Raw genomic sequence first — 25,598 nt, forward strand, 5'->3', positions numbered from 1 at the left:
GATGAATATGCAACAAGAACTCAATCAAAACCGAAGATGAACTCAGACAGAAGTAGTTTTTACTTGGAAAATGGTACCCGTCATTTTGTAAATGACATATACATAAAATACTGTGATTTTTTTTTCGATGAAGAGATATAAACAAACAAAGACGGGATTGTGACTATTACAAACAAAAAAAAAACGTGTAAATTTTCATATATGGATACCAAGCTTCAACTTCCGTTGGCGAAGATACTTTTGTGGTCTTTTATCTTTACTTTGTAATTTTCCTTTAGTTATTTAGTTTTGCTTGATCCACATTTTTAGTATTCTCGAAAAAAAGGCTCATTCAATTAAGCAGTTAAGTCGAAGTTGTTGTTTTTGCTTCGCATCACGGTGCGAAGCTATTAGTTTTATACCATATTCGTGCCACCTTGAAAATATTACGTACAAATATCGGTTCTCATTAGCTGTCTGTTGATGTGGTAAAGATTTATTGGCTAGAATGAGATATATAACTGGAAACATGTCCCGGACATGAGAAGATATTAAATACGAACATAGTTACAGTATGGGTATTCAAGATCCGAACTGATACCCGATCAATGAATAATTTTATCTTTACTGGTTTACATTGCTATATAATGTCGAGTGACTCGAGTCCATTCGTGTTGCAAAATTAGAAGAGGGACAAAGATAAAACAAATTTCTGAGTGTTCATCTGACTATATATGCATATACACCAACACTTTAAATATATATAGTTACCAGTGATATTCAAGAAAATTGTCAGAATACGTGTTTTCCATGTTATAATTGTGAATTAGCATTATTGTGAGAAGATCTGAAATATTTATGCATCTAATAACAACTTGGTCACATTACTGTGTGAGAAAACATGCACGTCGAGGATATCCATATGAAAATAAATATTGCGTCAAAATTGACTGTTAAAAGTCCCATAACTTTATTGAACGACAAACTATAAAATTTCAAAGTCAACGCGAGTCTAGATTCGCCAATAACAACAATAATGTCAAGTTTGTAGTTAATCCAAACATTCTAGAGCTAGAGTATGCCATGTAGAATATTACCATAATTGTGGAATGACAAATCATAAATTTTCAAAATCAAAAGGTATCTCTGGAATGACGACACATAAGAATTTTAAAATCAAAAGGAAGTTTCGTCTATCAATCCGTATGTTCCGTTTAGTTTCGTAGGAATTGTTTAAAGCAAATTTAAGTTTTAGTAGGAAGTATTCGTGGACAAACTACATGTAGTATACCACAATACACCCATCTAAGACGGGCTTAGAAGACCACACTTATGAGTATATTCACAAAGGGGATAAAAAAAACACCTGTTTCGTACTTAAACAACCACTTAAACCACATCTTTCCTTAAATTATTATAAAGCGAAGCACTCTAACGTTTTTTTAGAAAGCTAAAACTTGTACTTCAAAGTATTCAGAAACTTGTGTTATATATATAAAAGCCATAATCTAAACTTTATCATGTAAAGCTTTTTTTTTGTTTGTATTTTGTTTTATTTGAGCCTCCACATATTTGATATCATAGCGAAAAAAAAATATTCAATAAAGTCTTGTAACCGGAAAGCAAAGTCTTTAAACCTAATTAGATTAATCAAAATCCCGACCAGGGATTCGGAACGTACATTTTAATAATGAAATATTGTACTTTTTTCAATGAATATCAACCCAATCATATAATGTGGTTTTCATTTAGATTAATGAACAAGGAAGTTATGTGGTGTCTATTAGAATATTGCAAAAAGGGGAATTGCCACGTCTCGTTCATTACAATTCAGAATTTTGTTACCAAAAGGTTGTCAAACAAGAACAAAATTATATCAAACATTTTTCATGAAGTTGATCATTCTATTGATATTTGTAATGTTTATTTGATCCATAAGTCTTTATAAGTTAGTCATCCCCTCAGAAGTTAGTGATTTGCCTCTATAAAGGAGTGGAGCCAGTAACCCCAAATAAACGGGCCTTTAAGGGTGCATTTTTTAAACTGCAATTGTTTTTTTAATCTAACGTATTGCTAAATGTATTATTTTGGAAAGTATAATAATAAAATTGTATATTTGCTTCATAGTAGTCAATATATAAGACTGAAATAGAACAGATTTCATTTTGGTTCATTTATCTAGAAATGTGTCACCTTTTTTTTAAAACTTTTTTTCATTAGTTTAGATGTGGCGCCACGTCTCTCCCATTGAAATTTTGGTTAAAAGTAAACAATATGGTATATTAAAAATAATACAGCTAAAATATTTGTTGGAGAGTGAAGGCGCCAATGTTAATTTTTCAGAAAAATGTCATATATTTTGCTAAATTATGCAAACATACACCCCTCTTCCCCTAAACCAAAGTAGCAAGTTCATGTATATATATAAGGATTAATGACTTTGAAATTTATTTAATAATTTATATAATATTTCGTAGATAAACGACAGCGCATCATAAGCCTCTAAGGGCTGGTTGGTATAGATATACATGTTTATTAACTACATACATGTGTTTAAAATTGTTATATACATGCACCAAGTTGTGCTTTAAATTAGAAATATCTATCTATCTATATGGAGCATTGATTTAATTTATGGATTTACCACAAACTATTTTTTTCTTACTATCAATCTTACGTTTATTATCTTTTTATTTATCAATAGTTACACAATTATATTCCGATAGGTTGGTGGCATAACACATAAGCATGTTTGAACATTAAATATGATTCACAAAGTTCAACATTGATATGCAGGTGTTGAATCAATCCTCCTATAAGTGGCAATGGCTTATTGCGGAATTTAAAAGTAAGCGGCATACTTCAATTGCAATTTATAATTTTGAATTATTTGAATTCTTAATTTTTGCAATTTTAAAATTGACTTCAGGATGTTTTTGATCCTCTTTTAATTTGTAGACAGCAAATTAATGTATTTATTTCTCGACGGAAAAAAATGCTAACAGTCATACTTATATTATTATATTTTAAAGTCAAAGACTTTATTGTACGTAGTAAACATTCCTGATTAACATCATTCGTTTGCGTCAAAGTAATAACATCTCTAACCAAGCCCCTGGCATGACAAATTTAAAACTCGTTTCTCGGACATTTCGTGTCCAATTATTAAGATAACGAGAAGCCAATAATTTAATGAGAAGTCGCCAAAGGATTATTATAGTTCGGTACATTTTTTCCAATATTTTAGAGACCGAAGCACGACTTTCTTTGAATTCAAACTTGGCTAACACTTATTATGATAAGAGTTCTTCTCGGTGTGTAAAAGATGCTAATCAAGCATTTTAGCAATTCAATCTAATAAAAATCAGCTGTTTGTTTGTCATAGTATAAAAACGTTGCATTCGAAGCCACAAAAAAAAAAACCATATGATTTTAATCAAATTGTGTGCTTGTGACTGCTTATACCGCCGTGTTGATATACAATGAATAGATATTTCGAAATGTTTTACTCGAAAACAAGGTTTCTTATTGTAAAGCTTGACAGTCGCGGAAGATTACCTGAAGAGCATTCATAGACATTATTTTTTTGTTTTTTATTCGCCGATTCCAAAAAATTATCTACTCCCTTTTTTATGAAGTTGATCATTATCATTGCACGTCATATTTCATCCGATGATATAGATGCTTAACATCAAAGTGCATGTAGGTAATATATTGATTAAATCACCCTTTTTCAGAAATGGAGGCCACAATTTATAATACCTGCATTTGATCTGTGCCAAGGAACATTGCACTCAAATTTTTGAGAGATTTAATCAAGATTACTGCAAAACCATAGAGTCTACATACAGACGGACAGCAAAAACGATGACAAACCCATATACATGTATGTACCCATATGCATAGAAAAGAAATGTAGTCGTACAAAGATTACATCTTTATTATGCTCCACCTACGATAGTAGTAGGGACTTTATGTTTTTTGGTCTGTGCGTCCGTTCGTTCGTCCGTCCGACTGTCCCGCTTCAGGTTAAAGTTTTTGGTCAAGGTAGTTTTTGATGAAGTTGAAGTCCAATCAATTTGAAACTTAGTACACATGTTCCCTATGATATGATCTGTCTAATTGTAATGCCAAATAAGAATTTTGACCCCAATTTCACGGTCCACTGAATATAGAAAATGATAGTGCGAGTGGGGCATCAGTGTACTATGGACACATTCTTGTTCATTCATGGAAAAAGGTCTTAGATATTATATGAACTTGACGGTATACCTGAATTATTTTATTTCTTAAAAGGGCTCTGCAATAATTTAACTTGAACATAATACCTCTGTAATCTTTTTATGTCCCTTTTGGTCATATACCCCTCAACGTAATAAGATATTTATACATCCTTGACTTTCAAATTTTAGGATTTGAGCGGTTCTAATGAAGATATCCCCAACAAAGCGCGTCGAACGAACAAATTAATAAAGTCTTTATTTGCTTAACATATTTTGGTAAACTTCTGTCCATGAATTGCTCTTCATTGAAAAGGGGTCATTCTCTATATTCTCTAATTTTCTAGGCCATTTTTGTTCTCTATTCTTATTTTTTTCCAAATTTTTTTGGCCCATAATTCTCGATTTTTTTATAATTTAGTATCCCATTATTCTCTGTTCTTTTTTTTTGCATTTGATACACTGCATGTTCTACATTTTGTGAATAGCATTAAAATATTAAAATCAAACAAACTCTTTAATAAAATATATCAACAAAATACAAATTTGTAAGGAAAATCCCTAGCTGTTACAGCTTTTCTAAATAAACACTTCGGTTTCTCTAAGATTTTCCTTATCTAATGCCCAAGGCTGAATTTCACCTCTGGCTATACAACAATATATAATAGCACCAAGTACATAAAATGCTGCTGTGACATAAAATACATTCCTCCATTCTTCAGAGGTATCCTAGAATAGAAAGAAATATTATAATGAAATTTAAATGCAACAATTTGTTCATGGTTAAAACTGGCGTAAAATCCAGAACTGACATGCGGCAACTAAGGAGTGAGCCGCGAATCAACAAAACTGCGTTTGCAACCTTAAATACTAAAATTGACGGTGATAACTCCATATGATAACTACAGTTATGTTATTCCTTAATTGTCCTCATAAAGTATTGAAAATGCAGATAACATACCTACGGTACCATTAAAACGTTTAAACCCGCTGCAATTGTTTGCACCTGTCCTAAGTCAGGAATCTGATGTACAGTAGTTGGCGTTTGTTGATGTGGTTCATAAGTGTTTCTCGTTTCTCGTTTTTTATATAGATTAGACCGTTGGTTTTCCCGTTTGAATGGTTTTACACTAGTAATTTTTGGGGCCAATTCGTGGGAAAAATTTGGTTGATTATATAGGGAATCACTGAGGCATGACTGGAGCGGGCCCCCCTCCCCCCCCCCCCCCCTTATGAAAAGTTCTGGATCCGCCACTGCCAGCATATTCACATTTTTGGAATTTACTCAAATTTTGTTATTGAATATAACTACAAACAGTTGTTTGTATACATAAACGATGCATTAAATGCACAATGACTATACAGCTAACATAATATATCTTGCAGTTACTACAGAATAATTAAAATATAAATTTGTATTATTCCAATTCAGTAGTCATTGGCTGATACATGGACTGCAATTACAGTGCGTAATTCTATAAAAGTGGCAAATTGTTGTTTGCCTAATATCCAGTGGAAAATATTTCATGCATATTTAGGACAAGAACAAATATCCAATATATCCAAATGGTAGGTTCGACAAATTGGAATCTACCCGAGTGAAGACCAGACTTTTGACCAGCACTTGATGTTAGATATGGCCTTGCAATAGGTCACCTACAGACTCCTCAGATTTATTGCAAAGGTTCTTTAATGGCATTAAGTTTGAACATTCCCTTCACAAGGCATCTTATTTTACTTCCTCATTCCGACCGGATATGGATTCGTATTCGTACATCTTTCACAGCTTGTAGTTGGTCTACAGTAATCAATAACCTTTTGATCGTAATGAGGTTGTAATTCGAACCTCGCTCATGGCAAGGTACGTTCGATTCCTTTCTTAATTTGCTAAGATTGCAAGTTTACATGCCGAAGGTCGGTGGTTCTCTCCGGGCACTTCGGCTTTCTTCACCAATAAAAACTGGCCGTTATGATATATCCTAATTTGATATAAAAAAGTGGTTCAACACCAACAATCAATCAATAAGCTAGACTTACATTTGGGGTCAGTTCACCAGCTATAACAGGTGCAACCATACCAGGTATAGTTGCTATAGTATTAGTTATACCATACAATATACCTCCATACCTGAAATAATGTTACACATTTTATACCAATAAATACATATTAATATTTATATCTTTCATTAGAGAGGAAAACATAATCTACAGAGCCAAACAATGACGGCTATATGTACGCTTTTTTACCATGATCATAAATATATTGTTGGATTATTTTTTTTCTGTTTTAAAGACAAAGTATCGTTAAAGATGTGTCATCGTCCGTTGGTCTCTGGTGGATAGTGAGACATTAGCAATCATAGCACATAACTTTATTCTTTATTTAAAAAATAAATGTGGATAGTGTCCACATGTGGACACAGATGATGCCCCCGCTTGCATATCATATAGTTATAAAGGGACATAACTGAAGAACGGTAAAAGTGACGCAACCCAAATTTGAGCTTGATCTGAGTTTTGTGGTAATAAGCATTGTGTGTATGTCTCATAACATTTGGTTGAGGCTAACTTAAGTAGAGAACAGAAACTAAAAATTCAGTAATTTTTCTATTTGTAAACACGCACAACTCTAGAACGGTTGTGTATAAGTTTTACAACATTTGGTTGAGACAAACTAAAAAATTCAGCAATTTTTATGTTTATAAAGGGACATAACTCTAGAATGGTAAAAGTGTTGCCACCTAATTTCGTACTTAATCTGTATTATGTAGTAATAAGCATTGTGTATAAGTTTCATAACATTTGGTTGAGGCAAACTCAAGTTAGAGAACTGAAACAAAAAAATTGAACTTGATCCTTACTGAGTTTTGTGGTAATGAATATTGTGTATAGGTTTCATAATGTTTGGCTGGGGAAAACTTCAGTTACAGAATGGAAACTTAAAAATTTTGCAATCTTTCTATTTATAAAGGGGCATAACTCAATAATGGTTAAAGTGACACTACCCAAATTCAACTTGATCTGTGTTTTATCAGTGGAAGTCAAAATTAAACATTGCATTGTATAAAGCATTGATTGTAGTTGATTCAACTATAATCATGGTCAAAGGAAGATAACTCCAATTTTAAAAATATATTATATAAACTTGATATTTAGAAGAAAATCAAAATTTTTGCAATTTTTCCTTTTATAAAGGGGCATAACTCTAGATCGGTTAAAGTGACACCACCAAAATTTAAACTTGATCTGTGTTTTGTGGTAATAAGCATTGTGTATAAGTTTCATAACATTTGGTTGAGGCAAACTTAAGTTAGAGAACGGAAACTAAAAATTTTGCAATATTTCCTTTTATAAAGGGGCATAACTCTAGATCGGTTACAGTGACGCCACCAAAATTCAAACTTGATCTGTGTTTGGTGGTAATAAGCATTGTGTATAAGTTTCATAACATTTGGTTGAGGCAAACTCAAGTTAGAGAACGGAAACCAATTTCGGGACGTACGTACGAACGTACGTACAGACGGACAAGGGAAAAACTTAATGCCCCCTCCGCTACGGCGGGGGCATAAAAAAAAGTTCAACACTCTTTGTTAAAATATTACTGTTTCCATAATCTATCAATTTAGACAACCCAAACAGCTAACTATTAAATGCTTTAATCAAGGTCGTGCCTTTGTCCGACTGTTTATGGCGTCTTTCGTTAAATCCGTTGTATGTGTACTGATTGATACTTTAATCTGATAGAAAATGATTCATTAGTTGATACTGGCTTTTAACTAGATTTCAGTAACAACGAGTACTCATAGATCAGTACTTTTTGTCTTTTATCCTTATGTTAGTTGTTTTATGAGCTTCGTGCCAATCTAACTGAAGCCTTTTTCAACTGATTTGTACAGTTTATTCTTATCTTGTACTGTTTCACTACTGTCGTAGACTAGCGGAGGGTTAATCTTTCATAAACATGTTTAACTTCGCCACTTTTTATCTGTGCTTGTCCACCGCCAGGAGCCTCTTATTCAGTGGTTGACTTTGTTCCTGTTCTTCATCAAATAAATTATTTGTTTTTCGTTCATTGTTTCGTCATAAATCACGATGATGTTTTTTTCGTTTGAATTGTTTCATATTTTGTCATGTTGGGGCCTTTAACGCTGACTATACCGTATATTTGCTTAACCCCACGTAATTTGGAATTTGATGGATAGTTGTCGCATTGGCAATTACACCACATATACCCTATACGTTGATATCTATTATTCTATGAAGGCACGAATGAATACAATATATATAGTATTGCCGATAGCCCAGCAAGTATAGTGACGTAAACTTCTAAAACTATACGCTAGTACCGTTAATACAACAATTTCTCCTTATACTAACGAAATTGAGAAATTATACATCTCCTTATTTTTTCATATAATTGTACAATTATAAAAAAGATATAGAACATCATACATTTATTTCTTTGAAATAACAGGAAGTAGTTAACTTCAATTTAAGATTGTTTGTGGATTTTAGATTAGTAACATACGAGAAAATCGGATTATGTACATACTTAGGAGCGATGTCTATATGATTAACAGCATAACCAGCCCGCTCAAAACCAGTAAACAATAATGCTAAACATAAAAACACTACGGCAAGTCCACGTTTCTCACATTCTACAAAGCCAGTTGCTATTAGAAATATCCCTGCTCCAATAAATGCTGAAAAAATCATTTGAAATTTGAATTCATTTGTCATATTGCCAAGGATAAATCTTTCCTACAGCATTTTAAAAACAGTTGCATAATATATATAATTTGTATAATATTCTCAGTTGTATATGAAAATGGGATTAATTTGTTAAAGAGACCATTTTTTTCAAAGAAAGAAATAATTAAGACTCATATGAGAGCATATTTCTTTAAGTCAATCTTAATTGTATCTAAAGGGGAATTTAATATCTCAAAAATCAAATTATTAAATCAAATTCCGTAAAGCTTAAGCATTCCTATGAAACAAGATATCTGAGAACTAAGGAAGTCTTAGGGGCAATACAATGTAAAATTGATATTTTTCTACTCCTTCCACATTTTTACTGCAAATCATTGTTTGTGAGTTTGTTTATCTGTGTTTTACGACGCGATCAGCGACCTTGGCTATACAATTGCGGCCAGTTTCAATGGTTCGAGGAAGCTTGAATACCCAGAGAGAACCATCCATCTACAACAGGAAAATTTGCAATCTTTGTCAATTAAGATCGAAGTCAAACACACCTCGCCACGACCGCGGTTCAAACTCACATCAGAGTTGACAAAATAGTGATAAATTAAGATAGAATACTTAGACAATTCGGCCGCCGAGGCTCGGTAAATATTGTCAATTCTCGATTATTGTTTGTGTTCTTTATGTGATCTGATATCTTTTTCCTGATTCAATCTTTATAAAGCTAGCTTCTACTTGATAGTATAGTACTACTACTGGTCCTGAACGCATATTCGTTTCAACCAATGAAATTTGTTTCAGAAGTTTTACATTCAACCTCGTTTAAGAGACAGCTGTATATTTATATTGATAATCCGACATTTAACCTACCTGCCGTCTGAAAAGATCGTCTAGTTTGTGTTGTTGTTAAAATTTTTCTACTTCTCAAGAAATCTGCTATATGTGCTGTTGCAAAAGCCATGAAGGCAGCACATATATAAGGTATTGCAGATAGTGCACCATTCTGCAAAATAAAAGAATATGTATTTGGCAAAAATGAAAACCCTGATGTGCGAACCAATTATAATACACACAAGACTGGATGCATGGTCGTGATAAGCATACCCTACTCGTAATTTAAAGTACACGTTTCTATTCTGAATTCTATGTATAGGAAAAAATGGAGTAGGTGTCTTACAGATCCGAAAAACACTCACACTTTATAACTCATCACTGCTACTGACAAAATATGAAGCAATACTGTTTAGAAGTACTTGAGACGAGTGTGACACACGTTTTTTTAAAGTTCATTCAACCTATTAAACAATGAAAGTGTAGGTAAACAGAAGTTAGTGTTTGAACGATCTAAAAAAAAGTGGTCACACATTACAACTCATCACGCATAAGCTTCTGACCAAACATGTAGTCTTTATGTTAATAATAACATAGTACCCGAGAAAATGCAACGGAAATATTTGTTGGATGAACAGAAGGAAAGAACAGACAAACAAGGTGCATGCAATTTAGCTCCACTCCTTGTCGGGTGTAGAATAATATTATTTATTATACTTCATGTCAAAATGCCAGATTTTGATTGGTTGATACCAGGGAGACAATTTACTCTATCCTAGTATGGTAAATACTCTATTACCTTTCACGGAGACGCTTGATCAAGTGTGCGCTTTATTAAATACGGATGGTTGTTATGTACAAGACATCATAGTTTATTACTTTGAATTTGAAATTTAATAGACATTAATAACAGAACATTCAGTATAATAAATTAAATAACACATATCTGAGAGGGTGACAGAGCAGATTGTTACGCCTCGAAAAGACATTGTCAACCTTGGCTTCGCCTCAGTTGACAATGTTTTCTCGGGGTAACAATCTGCTCTATCACCCTCTCAGCTATGTGTTATTTATATAATATCAAAGGTAAAGAACAGTTATAGTATTCATATTGTATATCTCGTATCTTATCCATTTATTTCAGATACAAAATCGCCTTACAATCAATTTGAACTTGAACTACATACAATCAGCGAGAAGAAAAAATAATGCACAAAAGTCTTACAGCTTTTATGTCAAATTTTAAGACATGCTTCATAAATTCAGGAAGGCTTGTCCATATGGTATATATTCCCCAGTTACTACATGTATGTCCGATAATTATTGCCCACAGTGGTACAGATTTCGCCATGGCAACCCAGGGAACCTTTCCTGTCTGCAAGTAGCAAAATCAAAGAAAAAAACTTAGATTAATTCTCTGTAACCTGATGAATAGAAAGGATATAAGATATTAAAATATTATAATTAGAAATAAATATATGAGTTTCAGAGCCATTATTTAGCGTAGTATTGTGGTAAATACGAACATTGTATTCACTTCAATTTAACATAAAATAGTAATAGGTTTAACCTGGGACATAAAATATTGATTAGTCTAATAGTCCCAGGTTTAACCATGCAAGATTAGAATACTTGTTTATTTTGCATTCACTTAACTAGAGACACATTATGTTAATATAAATAAGAAGATGTGGTATGAGTGCCAATTAGACAACTCTCCAACCAAGTCACATTGTATAAAATGTACAATGTATAATTTGTCTATAATCTTACGTAATTATTACATTTTGTCAGAGATAATCATTTGAACTTGAGATCTACAAACTTTAAGTATCGTTACACGATCATTGTCGAGGATATTTCAGTGTATCTTTTCTATTTTTACCTCCTCTCGGAGATATAAAAACCAAAGATTTGCAATGTTAAAAATCGCGTGTATGAGAATTGCACGAGATATTCCATTTCTATAGCAATCTCAACTTCACGCCATCAGGATTTATGCCAAACTTTGACGAAAACTACATAAAATTACACTTCCAAATTATTGTCTTATTATGTTACATCGTAGAATGTGTAGCGCATGATGTAGACGAGGTCGTAAGAGTGATGTGGTTGAGACTTGCTACATTGAACATGTATATCTCATGTTCTTTTTAATATCTATCATGTTGTGCATTCTACATGTCTAGCATTTTATTTTACAACTCACCCTTTTATTAGCATTATATTCAATATTTGTGACAATGTAATTCCTTTCTATTACGGTGATTCTTGGATGATCATTCGGGGTGTCTCGGGTGAGGAAAAACCACAGAAAAACCCAGATCAAAGTCAAACCACCTTAAAAATATACAATTAACACAACAACCTTACTAAAATGAAATATAAAGTATCATTAAAAATTACTAAATTGTATAGCTTTAGATATCAATTATATCAAGTTTCGTTGACTTTGTAAATACCAACGGCCAGGCAAATTAAACCGTGAAAGAGCTAATTTTTAATACTATTATTTTTGATGTCACACAACATGAATTTCATATATAATTATTTATCCTCCAATCATGGAAATGATAGTATATGGATGCAATTATACACAAGATTTATGGTGGCGTACAAATACACGCGTGTTATGTAAAATCATATAAATCTACATCATAATATCCTAATTTTGTTAATATATTTCGTATTCAAAATGTTGTGTTTACGTCACAATAAATTTTGGTGTTCTCTTCACGGTCCGCGTACATACAATTATAATTTTCATATAAATCTTTCAGTCTATATTTTGTGGCTTTTAAGTTAACACTAAGCTAAATGGACTATTTAAAATGTATACGCGAAAGAGATGGAATTCTGTAATCATAGAATCGTTTTATGAATAACTACTATGCTCAGCAATGGGTGCCATGATTGGCTAATAAAATATATTGTATCTTGAATCCTACCATGATTTCCCTGATAGAGGGTTGCTTCTTAAAAAGGAGCTATTTAACCAAGGGTTCCAATTATTGAAATCATTCCTTCGAAAGTTATACGGTAGCCATCACGAGTTAGTTAACCGTTATATGATGTGTCACAGATTACCATGGGTATGTTTCAATTGTCGTAACCACAGTCCCGTCCTCTTTTCCTATATTGTGACATCCCTATTTGTCTAATCAACACAACATGTCGCTGGATGTTTAGAACCCAAAACAATTGTTCAAGGTATTCAATGAATTCGTGTATGTTTAGAACCCAAAACAATTGTTCAAGGTATTCAATGAATTCGTGTTGAAAAAAAATCCGATTTAAGCAGCCGTTATCATAAGAAACTGTATGAAGTAATGTGTATTCGACTGTCAACTCAAAAATGTCGCAAATAAAAAATATATGGAAAGAAACGAAATTCTTAAAATAAGTTTATGGAAATTTTCATGCGTACACATACGTGACAATTACATAAAAAAAAAGTACGTCTTACGTGATACATAAACTTCGTTAAAGTGTTTTTTCCTTCTTACTAAAGGTGGTGTCGTATATGACAATCAAAATAACAGTACTGTAGTTGAAGAGTTGACGCTGTCAGTTGGCGATTTGACGGTCGTTTATTTAATGTGTTAGTAGATATAAGAAGATATGGTATGAGTGCCAATGAGACAACTCTCCATCCAAGTCACAATTTGTAAAAGTAAACATTATAGGTCAAAGTACGGCCTTCAACACGGAGCCTTGGCTCGCACCGAACAGCAAACTAAAAAGGGGTTAACCTTAAAATTTACCTGTCAAATAGAAAATGGAACCCCATCCGTTGTCAAATCCTGATTCACATAATACACCAGACGCAGAAAATGTAACTACAGTGCCTAACATAGAACCTGAAAACAAATTAACGTTGTAACTTTACACACATTTTGTTTATTTGTTAAATATTCTTTAACATAATTTATATAAAACACGAATATACAATGTAAATGGTTTAAAAAATTTTTGATGAAGTTTCGACACTTATACTGTCATAATGACTGTTCCCGCAGCAGTTCAAATTTTAGACCTCCATCACATTCGACCAACTTTGCAGTACGTACTTATTTCATATATTCACTAATTGTGTTTTTTCTCGTCCTGAACAGGTATTAAAAAAGTGTTACTGGACGTTAATCAAACAACAATTAACCATTGAATTGACATGTACAAATTATCATTTTTTCTTCTTCAATTATGTCGGTCATTTATACATATTTGGAAGAAGTTGGAAAACGACTTGTTTTCACTAGTTCGTCCTCTTATTTCCGCAGAGATTTAAAAAGGTACGATTTAAATCTTGCATGAATGAAAAAAATAGATATGGGGTAAACGTGACAGCAACTACACTGCAACAAGACCAAAAGAGATCTAAAGTTTGGCAAAAGTCTTCAACAATAGACAGCCATGTCATCTAAATAAACTGTCAAGCTCTAAACACTTATACCTCAAAATCTATAAAAATAATCGATTAATCAATTACAAATGAACATAGAATAACAAACACATGCGATCATAAAATCGATTTAAATGATACGTACGATCATGACGATAAAAAATGTACAAAACATGTATAGTGTATATTTACTCCGCAAAAGTTTATCTTTTTTTGCTTATATTTTTTTTACGTCGAATATATGGGACCCCCTGCAATTTTGTCACGATTCACTACCAAATGTTCCTATAAAAACGTACGGGTAAGCATTTTCAGGCATACAAATGGGGTTGGTAGGAAAACCTTAAACAAATTAAGTATTTCTATTATTATTTTGTCTTATCATATGTCTTTGGTAGATATGTAAGTTTCATTGTAAACAAATATACGATAATACGTAAATATAACCAATAATAAGTCTGACTAAGGACACTTACCGACTTGATGTGAGGCTGTTAACTTTGTACGTTCCAGACGAGGACCCCATCTTCCCCACATTGATGTGGCTGAAGGCGAGCATGTTCCCTATAATATTTTGTTTTATGATTTTTTGTGAATGAAATAAAAGAAATATAAATATAGTCTGAGATAAAGCCTTTCAAAAAATCATAGAATACAATTTAAGAAAGAACGGACCTGATTATTGTGTTCATTTCTCCTGAAAATTATCGAAGGTAGCCATGTGCTCTTTATGTTAATTTGTATTTCCATATAATCCATTAATTATACCTTTATTCTGGTGTAACCAGTCAGAATTTTAAAATTATATTATAAAAAGTTTTAAAGCTAAGCATAAATCTGGTGAGAGACTTTCAAGCAGCAGGTTAGGGAAGATATTAATTATTGAGTTATTTTCATGTTTAGTCATGTTGTAAAATGTTTATACCTCAGTCCAGAAATTATACCATGATCATATAGCTCTTTACGTGTTTCGGAACGTATATACATCTCTGGATATCATTTATTTGGCTTTAGGGAACGACCATTTAATTTCAAGGGGGGTAATGTTTTTTTCAATGAAATATTCTGATCAACAATTTGATAAAAAAAAAATCGTGGTCAAGCAGATGACAAAAAAAATTATTCTGAATCCAGATTTTCCCCATTCCTTATAGTGTTAAATTTTGAAAAAAAAATAATTTGATTGATAGCGTCGAAAAACTAAAAAAAACCTTACTGACTCAGACAAAAAACCAGAACCCCTCCTCCTTTGAAGTTAAATGGTTGCTCCCTTAACCGTTCATGACGAAGGCAATACAGAAAAGCGTTTCGGACGCATACAATTTAAACAGTGTTATTGTCATTTGTAATCGCATAAAATCCTCGAATGATATATATATAGCCGAAAACACATTTTGAAAATGATAATCATAGATTATTACATGTCATTTTCCATATTGGCCGAGGGCTGATACCACGGCCAATATGGAAAATGACATGTAATAATCTATTGATCACATATTTTCATAGCTGGAGAAAAAATAAAGCATATATCAAATTATGTTTAATATTTTCAACAAATATTCAAAAATCATTAAAAAAAAAAAATCAAAAAAATGTATCACAGTGAGTTAACAAAATTCGTATCACAGTGAGTAAACAAAGTTTTGTGAAAAGTTTAACAAATAATTAACAATAAACATATTATTTCTCAGAGTTATAGATATTAAGTCATTAAGTGTTACATTTCCGATTAATGCTGAGGAAGAATGCACCTTATCGCTTTTTGGAAATCTGTTCCGCTTAACCCGAGAATCTGTTCCGCTTGAAATTTCGATGTCATACAACAATCACTTTTCCATTGTGGCGTCATATATTTTCTATTATGACGTCAAAATTTTACGGGAACTTTTGTGATGTCCAGTAATGACAAATAACTATTTCCACTGTTGATTTTTACATTTTTTTCTGCTTCAGCAGATTCATAACTTTCTATTGTTTTACAGACTTCATTGTTTTTTTTCATTGTGTTCTCATTTTTCATTTCTTGTATGAATTTACTTGCACCGATCGTCTAGCTGCTTCAGATGACATCTTGTTTACAAATAGTTTTTGATTGACAGGTTACCGGAAGTCAAATTCGGACGCTCCATATGGATTTCGAGGTCTAATATCGATATTGGCCCCGATAGCAAATAACCAACATTGACTTCCGGCTATTATTGGCCATGCAAAAACGTACATATTAGTACAAAATGTGTGATAAATATAGATTCTACCACTGCATCGAGTGTGATACGATATATTTATCTACTCGAGACAGTTAAATTTTCAAATTTAAAACGCGAGGCTCGAATATTTAAAATTTAACTGTCGAGAGTGGATAAATATCGTATTACACGAGATTTGGTGGTGGAATCTGTTTCTCTAATGATTTTCAAACAATACGAAGGCAAATTTATTCCTCCTTTTCGAATGATCTGCAAAAAGATGTGTTCTTTCTATGTGACGTCATCAGGCATGGTCGCCTTTTTTCATGCCGTCACAATAGGAAATTCAGAGGAAAGCAAGAAAATTCGACGTCATAATCGGATTTTAACCAATGAAGAACTGAGATCAAACGATTAAATTTTTTTTATACAATGGGTGCAGAAAGGGATAAATTGACGAAGAATTAGAGAATCATTTATATAACATAGGCAAAATATAAAACTTACCATTGCTAAACCACATATTACACGCAATATGTACAACAGGATGATATGGGTTCTAGCACATACGGGAATTAAGACTGTCGCTATACCGGCCACAGCTAGAGCTGTGCCATACACACGTCTGCCCCCAAACTTGTCTGCCAACCAACCGCCTGGAATTTGTGTTACAAAATACCCATAGAAAAACGCAGACAGAAGTGACGACCTGGTTTCCCTATTCCAGTCGAATTCAGCTCTCTGTAAAATAAGGTATTAAATTCTGATTTATTAATGAATAAAGTGTTTGTTAATAAGTAGAATTTTTTTACCCTGAATTTTTATGTTTTATGTTTGAGAACTATATTTTTTTCTCAATATGATCATAATCTTAGGACATTTTTGGTGAAAAAAATGACTATAACCTGGTAAAAAGTGAATATGTTTTTATATGCCTGTGGTGTCTCATTTTGTGGATATCAATCACATTTGGATGGGTTTGTACTTTTAGATGTAAACCTTACTTTGGAACTTAAAACAAATTTTATAAAATTATCTGATGTACTTGTATTGGATCCTCATGTGAAAATGTGTATTTCATATGCAGTAGAATAACCAGTAAAAACATTGTTATCAATATTACAGAAGTAGATTTCACTTAATATGTTTCTTCTTGTAAAGGTAGAAGGGCTGTCAGTAAAAATCCATTTTCAAATAACCGGCTTTTGTTTCCTATTTCAAATTATCAGTTTTTGTCTCCTATTTTGAGAATTTTTGACAAAGGAGACAACGCTTAAGTTTTTTTGTCATATTGAGTAGGTTCCATGTCCATGCAAACCAGATGGAAGAAGCATATGCTTGATGTACGTAAGTTCCCTTTGCAAAACTGTTAAAACTGGAAATTGAAAAGTTGACTATTTCTACGTGCATTTGTTCTTTGCGTGATGTCATATGTTTGGAAATGACGTCATTGATGTAAGGACTTTCATCCTAGTTAAATGTATCATACTGCAAAACAAAACGTGTTACATTAAGACCATCACCATTCACAATAAGAAAACCGGAAAACTAAAGAATAGGGACAACAAAGAGAAAACAGGGATCCGAACCTAAACCGACAAGTCTCTACTTCTAACTTGACTCTTTAACTCATTTATCTTAAACCCGCTACTACCAACTTATAACTTTACGAATGTCTATTTTGTATATATATAAAGATACAAGCCCTGTGTGTCTGTTTTACCGATGTGTATATCATATGTTCCACATTATCATTATAATAAATGAATTCAAATTCTGAATAACTGAAAGTATACTACTTTTCAATATGAAAATAAGAAGATGTGGTATAATTGCCAATGGAATAACTCTCCACCAGAGACCAAATGACATAGAAGTTAACAACTATAGGTCACCGTACGGCCTTCACAAATGAGCAAATCTGGTTTGGACCGTGGGCAAAACAACCTCTGACTAATGGGTTCCTTTCTTTTTGTGTGGTTTTTGCTGTGCATGTACTGTTTTGTGTCATGGATGGATACCCCTTATCATTTGTGTTTCTATTATGGAACAAAATCGGTAAAGCCAAGTTGTTTAAATATATGAAAGCAATACTCTGTATATCGTGTTTATTACCATATCGAACAAATTCCATGAGTAGTGACTTCAGATACTTCAAGCAAACCAAAGCCTAAAATCCAACCGGCGGTTTTCGTCGTTTGCTATTTGTCATAACTAATTTTCCGTCATTGATGTCGCATTGTCCCAGCATGTCCAAAAAAGGCAGACTGAAGTCAGAGTGGGACCTAAAAAAGCTATCAGACGACAGAGCAATCTGGGGATAGGGTGAAAAAGCCTCGAAACTGTTGTTTTGTTGATGTCAGGACTAAGTATAATGTGAAACTACTAAATATGGATCAATGTGTATGAATTTATAATATAATTTCTCACCTCATTTGTATAATTTGTGTGTTCTAGTGCCCCGCATCGATCCTGTGTAATGTTATTAGTCAATATCTTCGATAAACTTGAATTGTTTGTTGGTGATTTCGACATGCAAACGATGGCCACACTGAAGTTCACTCTTAATGAGTATGCAAAGAAAAATCCCCAAAAGAACAGGTATGACAATATCCATCTCTGTGAGCATAAGACAGGAAGGCTATCTAAAAAGGAGTAACTTCGTGAACATTATGACATATAATTAAACACACATAACTGAGAAGATTATAAGTAGAGTATTACCAAAGGAAAACAAAATGTCAACCGAGACGAAGCAGAGATTGACAAAACAAAATTTCGAGTGGTAACAATCTGCTCTTTAACAATATCAGATTTATGTAATAAAACTTATTGTACTGAATGTTCAGTTATGCTTGTATTTTTAATTTCGTTTTTATTATTGGTTAATACGAGAGAGTAACATTTACAAAGTTAGTAGGTAGAGTAGATGTTAAACTAGTCAAACATCAATAAATATTTGCAATTTAGCATGTAGTATTATAATGATAATGTGAAACATATGATACACATCGGAACAACAGACACACAGGGCTTGTATCTTTATATATATATACACAATAGACATTCGTAAAGTTATAAGTTGGTAGTAGCGGGTTTAAGATAAATGAGTTAAAGAGTCAAGTTAGAAGTAGAGACTTGTCGGTTTAGGTTCGAATCCCTGTTTTCTCTTTGTTGTCCCTATTCTTTAGTTTTCCGGTTTTCTTATTGTGAATGTTATTGTGGATATTTTTGAAATAAAAGCGGGTTTTCCCGTTTATTTTTGGATTATTTTTGGCTATTTCACGTATTTGAATAGAAAATCATTACAATTTGTCCATTTTTTGTTTTATAAAATTAATATTGTATGATTTCATCTGTTTTTCTACATATCTTTACAAATGGTTATTCGCAAATCCCTATACGAGTAAATCGTGATGTGCCTAGACTTAGGTTTCTTGCTAGAAAAAAATAAAATAACACAAATACCGACTCCAAGGATTTTGAAAACGGAAAGTCTCTCATCAAAATCAAAATCTCAAACACATCAAACGAATGAAAATTTCGGTAACATACTTATTATATGTACTTAAAAATAAATTCAAATATGTCTTATTTTGTAAATTACGGATAATATTCAGATGCATAATAATGTAACGACAGACGTTTTATGTTATATTTGTATTTCTCTAAACCAATGAATTGTGAACTTTATTAATGCATCGTTGAACATGATAACACGGTTATTTAAACTCACTTGCAATACCTTCTAATTAAGAAAAGGCTTTAATTTTGAAAAGACATCAACACAATAGTAAAAGTAAGAGACACAATAGATAAGCGTTGATTCATGAAAAACAAACAATTCGCATTCCGGGCTCATGGTTTCTTTTTCAAGAATCAACGCTTATCCATCATATCTATAATACATAACATTATTCTGTAGTGGTCTACCTTTAGAAAAAAAATAATACAATTTTGCTGTTTTATACATTGAACTTCATTATTCAAGATTCTAATTGTTGTTTTTTTTTTTTGAAGATCTGCTTGCGTTTCTGACATAAGTACAGTGTCGTCTACGTACAGTACAATAAACAGTTTTAAATACATAATTATTATTTAGCTCACTCTCTATTTGATTTGATAAAGATTTTAAACAATGTATATTTTTGTTTGAAAAATCAACATTAAAATTATCTGATGTGTCAATCGACATGATTAGTATTTGTCATTTCATAGAAGTCCAAATCCCCAACAGTTCTGCTGTTAAAAAATCTCCTGTAAGGAAAAAAATAGAATCATGGTTAACTGAATGTTTTTTTAAAAATCCTGTTTTAGTTTATTTACTGAATCTGGTACCCAATAAGTAGAATTTCCCGGTGGTATGTACACTGTACGAATGATAACATCTTGTTCTGTTTTTAATTATTGGCCGAGATTTTAACCCAAAATACTAAGTTAAACTTACTTCCTGATTCTATTGTTTTTGCACATAATATTCGAATTCTGTTGTGTATCCAAATGCAATAACACCTGATTTGACTTTTGATTTGTTTTTCTATTTTTCAATTTAAAAGTATAAACTGGTATATCAATGTTTTTCAAAATCATCAGTTTTTGTTTCTGTCAAGAAGATAAAGTCATTACATTAATTTAATTAGTTTCAATAATCCCGCAATAACTGAGATATGAAGTCGTACTTCGGGTCGTTTTCATTTTTGATGGTGGTCTGGTGTGCGCATGTGAGACGTTAGGCTATCGTCAGTCGTTATATATTTCACCATCCACATACAAACTGTTTCTCACTAGCTTAACAATGTGCCCTTCTTCGCGTTTCTGCTTAATAATTGGATTCAGGCTTTTGCGTGCTTGTTCGATTATATCAGGAAACTAACACTTTTGATCGACTCCAAATGGTTTTCCTTTAAATCTGTTCGTATTTGCAAGCGCTCGTGATAGATCTTTGCATGAATATAGGTTTCTAGCTACAATCGGTCTAGGACGTCCGCGTCTACCTGGTCTAGCGCCATAGCCGAACCTATGAACATTACCAAATTCTATTCGGTGTGTTATATGTCGGTGTTTTCGTATAAAGGATCTGATCCCTTCTTTGGTGTTTTCTCCTTCGGTTTAAACCAAACCAGTAAATACCAAGTTGTTTTACATTTACCTGCATTGCAGGTGAATCATGGTGCTCTATAGTATGTCATTTTCTTGTTTTGCGCTATTGAAGACTGTCTATTTTTCTGGTTTCAGCTCCAAACTGTTATCTGCAAGATCATATACTTCTTTACTGACGTACGAACACTGTTTTAACGTTGTTCTCGTGTTTTAGCTTAAAATCGTCCACGAAGTCGCTAATTCCCTACAAGTTATTATTAGGATCAGTGATTTTTTTTATTATTTTTAACTTCTTTATTTAGTTTGGTGTGCTCGTATTTTATCTGGAAAATTTTTTCATCACTGGAATCACATCTGCTTTTGAGAATTTTAATTTTACGTTTGGCTCAATTTTAATTTTGATTCTATATTTGTCAAAGATTTACTTCTTCTTCCAGGTAAGGAACCGGATTCAAAACTGAATGTGACATTCCTTTCTCTATAGCCGTAATTAAGTCTTTCATTCATACTTAGCACTTATAGATAGACATTGTCCAAAGTTACACCTTCTTGGGTTGATCCATACAGGTCATCTCTACTAGTGTTTAATATTTGGGAAGTATTTTTTTCATCCATTTTTATCCCAGACGTAAAGAGCCTCAAATTGTTTAGCCCGACACTTGATTACAGTTCACTTAAAGTTCAATTCCTCTCGGGTTACAGGTAGATTGTTATGGTCTCTAAGTTTTACATAAGTTATGAATGAATCTGTTGCATTCACTTAGTCAAGAAATTAAAGCTGAAAATGTCTTTTTTGATAACTAAATCAGATAAATTATCCTGGCGGAAGGTCCCACAACTAAGCATAAATTGGATCATTTACGAATTATTTATCATTATATATATATATAGGAAATATAGCAAAAAATTTACTTATATGAGGAGCATAATTTTTTACGTCTCCATCTTACATTCGTAATCTCTCTCTCTCTCCATTAAAATTTGCCCTAAAGCCAGTGGCGGATCCAAAACTTTTCATGGGGGGGGGGGGGGGGGGGGGGGGGGGGGCCGCTCCAGTCATGCTTCAACCAAATTTTTCCCACGAAAGCCCCCCCCCCCCCCTCCCCCTGGATCCGCCTATGTAAGCGATTTTGACTCATCTATTTAGACCCTTTCAATTTTTATGGTTTTCTTTAATGGTTTTTTTTATCTTTAATATTTTGATACGAGGATTACCTGGGGAAGCGTATTTACATTGTACAAACTCAGTTACCAAATCATGTACTAAAGTAATTTGTTATGTATGTCCTGCATTAAAACCAGAGGCGCGAAGTATTTAAAACAATGGCATTTGTAAATTAAGAATGTAATTGAATTTATTTCGGTATATCTATTTCCATATTCATGATATTTCACTTAATTACGATGTCGGTCAGAAAATCAAGATATAGGACACGTAGAACGTTTATAATAGATAAGAATAATTTCAAATTGAAAGGTATTGTACATGGCAGTGTAAATTAATAAATAAGCAATTTATTGTAATGGATGGATAACATGAATAAAGACAGTGCTAGTGGCCCATTTTTAGTGACTGTGCTTTATGTTGCTTAGTCTTTAGTTTTCTATGTTGTGTTATCTGTACTATTATTTGTCTGTTTGTCTTTTTATTTTTGGCCATGGCGTTGTCAGTTTGTTTTCGATCTATGAGTTTGACTGTCCCTCTGGTATCTTTCGTCCCTCCTTTATAAAATTGTTTCCTTTCTCTCTATTCATTTACACAACTTGGGAAAATCTGGCGACAATATTGTTACATGTATAAGTAGCTCTACCAATTAATAGAATAAGAATAAGAATATTTATTTTTCCAATTAAGTACCCTCTTGAACGTTGATTGACATCATGAAAATCACTATGATTTCATGGATTTGATAATGTTGCAATGAAACGAAATATAAACTGTTCAAATATTTACTTATATATATTTCTAATTTTAATTCGTATTAATTAGGTCTAAACAAATAATACTTGTTGTTAAAGCTAACATGCTGACAAAAATAAGGGTACGTAAGTAGGCGAATAATTTTATATTTTTACAAAGTTTTTGACTATTTAAAAAGAGGATACAGTCTGACTGTAATAGTGCTTGTTAAAAAAAGGGAAAAAAAACTTTAAGGTAAACGCTCGACAGTATCGCGTGTAGGGATGACGGTAGTATTTTATATAGGACCTCACAAACGTTTTATTCTACCCACAAGCAGCAAACTAGTGTGACCGTAGCTTGCAGAAAAAAAGGACGTGCCCCTGGTCCTGTGGTCAGTAATCGGGCTACAATACAGAAGTCCTATGCAACCATATACATAGAAAGTGGTACGCTTCATGCACGTTAAAGACTACTTGTGTAAATTCTGAAAAAGTGTAGGTCAACATTTCACCACTTCCGAACTTAATGTTCTGTCAGTATCACCCACCCCCCTTTTTTCATGAAAAATTATAAACATTTTACGTTTATTTCATATTCGTTTTGGTATGAATTGTAACGTATTAACATTAACTGAGGAATTCACACCTTCATTTTTACTGACCAATTTACATATATGTAGCAATTTAATTAATGGTCCTTCGATGCATGCAGACGAAACAAATTAACAGTACACGTATAAAATCATTACGCCGGTTATAATGAGGGGGTGGACAGGGGTAAGGGAACATGGGAATGAGAGGGGAAGCGGGAGTAAAGAGGGTGTGGGTAAACGGGGGAAAAAAGGGGGAATAAAAATTGATATTCTGTGATTTTTTTTTTTTACCAATTTCGTCTGGGAGTAAGGAGGACGGTAGTGGGAGTAGGGGGATGGAAGTGGGAGCAGGGGGTTGGTGGTAGAGGAGAGGGAAGTTAAAGTATCAGAGACCCCCTGTCCACCCGGCCCCTTTATTATGGTACGTAACCTAAAATTTAAGCGGAAACATTTCACTCATATTACATCCTTGACTTAATCATGTTAAAACAAGTTTTAAAATAAAATCCGCATTACCTTTCTTCCTTTCATTGTCATCCTTATTATCAAGATTTTTATCCATTTTCTCTTTGTTTACATGTATTTGTAATATATGTCACTGCACGTGTATGCATTAGTTATTTACAAATATAGATCACGGAAAATGAAGATCATGTCTCGATTACCAAATAAATGCCATGAATACACTATCATTAAACGTTCGTTAACAGACATTTTGTACACAGGTCATGTTGTAAAGTAATTTACTACTGCATTCACACAGATAAAGGACTTTTGTGTATTCACTATTGATTTCCGGTACACACAAGGAGATAACACGTGAGAATCAATATACTTTATGAAATGATCTAGAAAAACGATACACGTGAAACGAAACTAATAATTTGAGCTTTAAAACATCTGTTACAGTTGCAGTTTGCTGGTTGGTTTATTGATACTAATTTAATCATAATAATATTCATTAACAGACAGTAGTTATAACTTACATCTAGGGTTAATATCAAAAAGTGTAAAAAGGTCAACATTTTTTTTGTTTATGCAGAGACGTCAAAGAAAACGAAGAAAGGCCCATATCAGGCCTATCAGTATTTTCTTTAGATAATTTTTTTTCTGGGAAAAGATTAGTCGATCCTTTGTCTTTTTTTTCCATATGTCGGCATTAAGATCGATGTAGTTTGAATAGTATATTACATGATAAGAAGATAAATTTACTGAAAACAACTGATTATTTCTCGAGACATGTCATATGTTTCTAATTTTATGAATATTTGGCAAGAGGAGATGTTGGATACATACATAAAGGAGGCAGCAACCCAAGCAACCAACAAATAAATACTATAAGGGACTTATCATTTTTAACCTGGGAGGGGGGGGGGGGGGGGGGGGTGCTGGTCATTTTGAAATGAAACATACAAAATTTCTTGATCCCCCCCATAATATTTCACTATTTTTATTTGATCCCCCCCATAAAAACATTTAAAAATTGTGATCCCCCCTCTATTAAACATGCCAAAATTTTAACATACAAAACACGTATCATGTTATTTCACGAAAATATTGAAAATGAAATATTCTCAGTGTATTGAGTCCAAAAACACATTTGAGGGAAACTTGCCTTGCAATAGGGCTCTTCCATGAATGTTAGTAGGTAGAGCAAGCCAGTGCTTTGAATAGCTTT

General features: G+C 32.8%; 1 protein-coding gene across 1 annotated transcript; it reads right to left on the reverse strand.

Moving 5' to 3' along the window:
- Positions 1-4,697: 4,697 nt before the first annotated feature.
- LOC127720204 (sialin-like) lies at positions 4,698-24,702 on the reverse strand. The gene is made up of 11 exons (XM_052226680.1): positions 24,437-24,702; positions 18,756-18,970; positions 16,833-17,066; positions 14,613-14,700; positions 13,499-13,594; positions 11,944-12,074; positions 10,960-11,109; positions 9,774-9,906; positions 8,752-8,902; positions 6,237-6,327; positions 4,698-4,928 (listed from the first exon to the last, which is right to left on the reverse strand). Exons 1-11 carry the CDS (start codon positions 24,480-24,482, stop codon positions 4,779-4,781), a joined length of 1,485 nt encoding a protein of 494 aa, XP_052082640.1. The 5' UTR covers positions 24,483-24,702; the 3' UTR covers positions 4,698-4,778.
- Positions 24,703-25,598: the final 896 nt, after the last annotated feature.

This window comes from Mytilus californianus, unplaced genomic scaffold (genome assembly GCF_021869535.1).
Source record: "Mytilus californianus isolate M0D057914Y unplaced genomic scaffold, xbMytCali1.0.p SCAF_11, whole genome shotgun sequence".
NCBI classification, from domain to species: Eukaryota; Metazoa; Mollusca; class Bivalvia; order Mytilida; family Mytilidae; genus Mytilus; species Mytilus californianus.

Coding starts and splice junctions, on each gene's coding strand:
- LOC127720204 (XM_052226680.1), bottom strand. CDS start 24,482: ATGGATAAAAATCTTGATAATAAGGATGACAATGAAAGGAAGAAAG. Junction 18,971..24,436: donor TGACAATGAAAGGAAGAAAG/GTAATGCGGATT, acceptor ACTCCTTTTTAG/ATAGCCTTCCTGTCTTATGC. Junction 8,903..9,773: donor ACGATCTTTTCAGACGGCAG/GTAGGTTAAATG, acceptor TGATTTTTTCAG/CATTTATTGGAGCAGGGATA.